Source organism: Triticum aestivum, chromosome 6B (assembly GCF_018294505.1).
Source record: "Triticum aestivum cultivar Chinese Spring chromosome 6B, IWGSC CS RefSeq v2.1, whole genome shotgun sequence".
In the NCBI taxonomy this organism is placed as follows: Eukaryota; Viridiplantae; Streptophyta; class Magnoliopsida; order Poales; family Poaceae; genus Triticum; species Triticum aestivum.
In genome coordinates, this window is record NC_057810.1 from 38,779,075 (window position 1) to 38,784,287 (window position 5,213).

Below are 5,213 nucleotides of genomic sequence, written 5' to 3' on the forward strand. Positions count from 1 at the left end.
CTCGCCTTTGAAATGTTTGCCTTTCTTTCGACATTGATGGTTGGTCGGAAGAAATCGACGATGGCCCAGGTATACATTCTTCCTGCGGCTTCCCAGGTATATACTATTGGTGTCAAGTAAACAGTGCATGCATCCGTGGTATCCCTTGTTTGTTTGTCCTGAAAGGTTACTAAGAGCTGGCCAATCGTTGATGGTCACGAACAGCAACGCCTTTAGGCAAAATTCCTCCTATTTGTGCTCATCCCACGTACGTACACCGTTTCCATTCCACAGTTGTAAAAGTTCTTCAACTAATGGCCTTAGGCACACATCAATGTCATTGCCGGGTTGCTTAGGGCCTTGGATGAGAACAGGCATCATAATGAACTTCTACTTCATGCACATCCAAGGAGGAAGGTTATACATACATAGAGTCACGGGCCAGGTGCTGTGATTGCTGCTCTGCTCCCCGAAAGGATTAATGCCATCCGCGCTTAAAGCAAACCATACGTTCCTTGGGTCACTTGCAAACTCATCATAGTACTTTCTCTCGATTTTTCTCCACTACGACCCGTCACCTGTTGCTCTCAACTTCCCGTCTTTCTTACGGTCCTCACTGTGCGATTGCATCAACTTGGCATGCTCTCCGTTTCTGGACAGACGTTTCAACCGTGGTATTATAGGAGCATACCACATCACCTTCGCAGGAACCCTCTTCCTGGGGGGGCTCGCCGTCAACATCACCAGGGTCATATCGTCTGATCTTATACCGTAATGCACCGCATACCAGGCATGCATTCAGATCCTTGTACGCACCGCGGTAGAGGATGCAGTCATTAGGGCATGCATGTATCTTCTGCACCTCCAATCCTAGAGGGCATACGACCTTCTTTGCTGCGTATGTACTGTCGGGCAATTCGTTATCCTTTGGAAGCTTCTTCTTCAATATTTTCAGTAGCTTCTCAATTCCTTTGTCAGGCACATCATTCTCTGCCTTCCACTGCAGCAATTCCAGTACAGTACCGAGCTTTGTGTTGCCATCTTCGCAATTGGGATACAACCCTTTTTTGTGATCCTCTAACATGCGATCGAACTTCAGCTTCTCCTTTTGACTTTCGCATTGTGTCCTTGCATCGACAATGACCCGGCGGAGATCATCATCATCGGGCACATCGTCTAGTTCCTCTTGATGTTAACTAGCATCACCGTATTCAGGGGGCACATAGTTGTCATCGTACTCTTCTTCTTCGCCGTCTTCCATCATAACCCCTATTTCTCCGCGCCTCGTCCAAACATTATAGTGTGGCATAAAACCTTTGTAAAGCAGGTGGTGTGAAGGATTTTCCGGTCAGAGTAAGACTTTGTATTCCCACATATAGGGCATGGACAACACATAAAACCATTCTGCTTGTTTGCCTCAGCCACTTTGAGAAAATCATGCACGCCCTTAATGTACTTGGAGGTTTGTCTGTCACCGTACATCCATTGCCAGTTCATCTGCGTGCATTATATATAATTAAGTGTGTCAAAAACCATTACAGAACATCATGAATAGATAAATAAGTGACCAAATTAATAGAATTTCATCATCACATTAAAACCAAAGTACATACATAGTTCTCATCTAACAACATATAGCTCTCTAGAGCATCTAATTAATTAAACCATACATGGAAACTATGTAAAACATTTCAATGCGAAAACAAATGCGATCATAATCGCAATCAAGGTAACAACTGAACCAACTGCATAATGATACCAAGCCTCGGTATGAATGGCATATTTTCCAATCTTTCTAATCTTCAAGCGCATTGCATCCATCTTGATCTTGTGATCATCGACGACATCCGCAACATGCAACTCCAATATCATCTTCTCCTCCTTAATTTTTTTATTTTTTCGTTCAAGAAATTGTTTTCTTCTTCAACTAAATTTAACCTCTCGACAATAGGGTCGGTTGGAATTTCCGGTTCAACAACCTCCTAGATAAATAAAATTTATGTCACGTTGGTCGGCATAATTTTCATAAACAATAAATGAACCAATAATTATGAAAAGATAATATATACCACATCCGAATCATAGACAGGACGAGGGCCGACGGAAGCGGATACCAAAACCATCGCACTATATAGGATGCAATAATAAAAGTAAGAAAATAATACAAGTATCTATCTAAACATACAAGTAAGAATATTTTTCCTTTCAGAAAGAAGATAAGAACAAGAGGCTCACCACAGTGGTGCCGGCGATGAGATCCGTGCGGGTGATCAACGGCGGTGAAGACGGGGACGGGGCGTGACGGACCGCTAAACCTAGACAAATATTGAGGAAAATGGAGCTTAGAGGTCGAGCTTGGAGAGGAGAAAGCTTATGTAGTGTGGCTCGGGCATTCCATCGAACACCTTGTGTGCATAGGAGCTGAGCTAGAGCACCACCAAGCCCTCTCCCCCTCGGCGGCCAGAAAAAACAGAGCAGTGCGTTGTGCTCTTACGCGAGGGGGTATATATAGACACCTGATTGGTCCCGGTTGGTGGCATGAACCGGGACTAAAGGGCAGCCTTTGGTCCCGGTTCAAGCCACCAACCGGGACCAATGGTGGTGGGCCAGGAACGAGGCCCATTGGTCCCGGTTCGTCCCACCAACCGGAACCAATGGCCCACGTGGCCCGGCCGGTCCCCGGGGCTCACGAACCGGGACCAATGGCCCACGTGGCCCGGCCGGTCCCCGAGGCTCACGAACCGGGTCCAATGCCCCCATGTGTCCCGGTTCTGGACTGAACCGGGACTAATGAGCTGACCCGGCCTGGACCTTTGCCCCTTTTCTACTAGTGACCTAACCCTAACCCTAGCTCTACAACTCACCCGGTAATGCATGGCTTCGTCGTCGGAGAGGTTCATGTATTGCACGCTGGTGTCCTGGCTGATCTCGTCCTCCATGGCGCGATGGCGAGCCGGTTGAGGTGGTGGTGGTGGCGGCGGCGACGAATCGGAGAGAGGAGGGAGAGCGAGAGTGAGGTCGAGCGAGAGTGAGGACCGACCGACGACCGAGCCGACCGAACCAGCTTAGACCCACCGCACCAGCCTCGTCCTAGTCAGCGCATCGGGCACGCGCCGATTAGCCACCGTGTCACCTGACAGGTGGGCCCGGTCTGTCAGATACATGGTCAATACACACTTATACGGCTGTCAGTCCATTTTGTAACAGTTAGGCCGAATAGTGGTACTGAACTGCGATATGCACGAGCAATGGTACTGACTCATGAGTAGGTGCGCAAGTGTGGTACCAACATGCACGAGCAATGGTACTGACTCATGAGTAGGTGCGCAAGTGTGGTACCAACATGCACGAGCAATGGTACTGACTCATGAGTAGGTGCGCAAGTGTGGTATCATCATGCAATTAACTCTCCGTAAACAGATCGAACATGTAGTTTATTCAGCGTGGGTAATGGTTGACGCTGTGCGATGAGCGTCATCCCAGCGATCAGAGACGGCTATACTGACCGAGGCCGAGGTAGTCAGCGGTCAGAGGCTTGAAGATGCGCCGCACGTCCGAGTCCAGCGCGGCGGCGAGCCTGGGCCAGACGTACATGTCGACGAGCCAGCCGTCGCCTTCCGGGCGCGCGATGATCTGCACGTAGCCACAGCACAGCCTACCGCAGTCCTCCCCTGTGGGCATCGTTAGCGCGGCACGCCCGAAGCCGAAATCGGTGTCCAAACTGAACGTCGCGAACGACGTCACGGCTAGCACGGGGCTACCCAGCCCGACGGTGGCCGTCTCGACGTACTTGGTAGCCCTGTGCTCCTCCACCCAGTCCACCAGCTGCTGGTAGTGCTCGTCCGTGGCCGTGGACCAGATCGTCTCGCGCACCGTCGACGCGATGTCTTGGAGCGACCGCCGGCGGGTGTCCTCCACGCCTGCCTCGGCCACCGCGAAGGTGGTGACGTTGCCGACGTAGTCGCGCATCGCCGCCTTGTACCTCGGCGCGGCGAGACGGCGCCGCCCGTTCACCCACCAGCCCATGCGGCAGCTCTCGTCGGACGCGCCCACGACGGCTGCGAAGGCCTTCCACAGGTACGCGGACAGCGCCTCGAGGCGGGTGGCCACCACACCGTCCTGGCTCGCCTGAGCGCGCAGCGTCTCGAGGTCTCGCGCCTCGACGTAGTACGTGCGCCCGACGAAGGAGCACTGGGTGGTCAGGGCGTTGACGAGGTGCGCGCCCTCCAGCGGCGTGAACTGCTCGCCGAACGAGGGGCTGTAGGACGGCGTGGCGCGTGGGCGGAACACGGAGCGGTCGTGGTTCGGGGCGGCGGAGATCGCCCCGGAGCGCGCAAGCTCGGACCACGCGGTGGCGATCATGCACAGCGAGTACCCGTCGATGAGCACGTGGTTGCTGGCCCACGCCACGGCGAACCCGCCGCAGGCGAACGACACCAGCTGCACCGAGAGCGCGACGCCGGCGTCGTACTTGACGGGGATGCCGACCTCGGCCAGCGACGCGCCCAGTTGGCCGTAGTCCAGGCTCGCCAGGGCCACGCCGGCCTCGGCGAGGACGAGCTCCGCGCCCTGGTTATCGCAGTGCAGCATCTCCCGGCGCCCGGACCGCGGGTCCACGACGATGCGGCCGGTTAGGGGGAGGAAGTGGTCGAGCAGGGACGGCAGCTTGGCCTCGAAGGCCGCGACGACTTCGCGGAAGCCGCCGCCGGAGGAGGGGCTCCGGTAGGCGCAAAGGAGCGAGACGGGGATGCTCTGGGGCAGCAGATCCAGGTTGGAGACGGTGAGGACGCGCGGTGGTGCGGATGCGGGGGAGGAGCCTAACGCCTTCACGGTGCTCCGGCTCAAGACACGGACGCGCGAGTTGCTTGCCATTATCTCCCTTCTCTGCCGTCTGAGATTTGACCGTCGGTTATGGCTATCAGCTTTTGTAACAAATGAGAATCTGTCACCTATTTGTATACGAGTAATGCTACACGTACAAACGAGTTACAAGAATTTACAAAAAGGGTTAATTTGATTGGTCAATAGGTGGGAGGCGGCCCATCCCCCTGAAAATCAGGGGGTGCAAGTTTGTGACTGGTTAGTAGATGGAAAAAAATCCTAGTCAGCGTGTAATTACGTGTAACTCTTTCTATGTTTAACATTAATGATCCTTCAACTATAAAACCAGCAAAACTTAGTCCCTCAACTTATGAAACCGGATAACTTTAGTCGTTTAACTTCTTAAACCGGAT

The 5,213-nt window shown here is 53.2% G+C and overlaps 1 protein-coding gene across 1 annotated transcript; it reads right to left on the reverse strand.

Annotated features, from left to right (window-relative positions):
• Nucleotides 1-2,184: 2,184 nt before the first annotated feature.
• On the reverse strand, nucleotides 2,185-4,808 carry LOC123133347 (coniferyl alcohol acyltransferase-like). The gene is made up of 3 exons (XM_044552838.1): nucleotides 3,770-4,808; nucleotides 2,722-2,750; nucleotides 2,185-2,294 (listed from the first exon to the last, which is right to left on the reverse strand). The coding sequence occupies exons 1-3, from the start codon at nucleotides 4,567-4,569 to the stop codon at nucleotides 2,185-2,187; spliced, it is 939 nt and encodes a 312-aa protein (XP_044408773.1). The 5' UTR covers nucleotides 4,570-4,808.
• Nucleotides 4,809-5,213: the final 405 nt, after the last annotated feature.

Coding starts and splice junctions, on each gene's coding strand:
- LOC123133347 (XM_044552838.1), bottom strand. CDS start 4,569: ATGCTGCACTGCGATAACCAGGGCGCGGAGCTCGTCCTCGCCGAGGCC. Junction 2,751..3,769: donor GAGGAGCACAGGGCTACCAA/GTACGTCGAGAC, acceptor GGTTCAGTCCAG/AACCGGGACACATGGGGGCA. Junction 2,295..2,721: donor ACATGGGGGCATTGGACCCG/GTTCGTGAGCCT, acceptor ATATTTGTCTAG/GTTTAGCGGTCCGTCACGCC.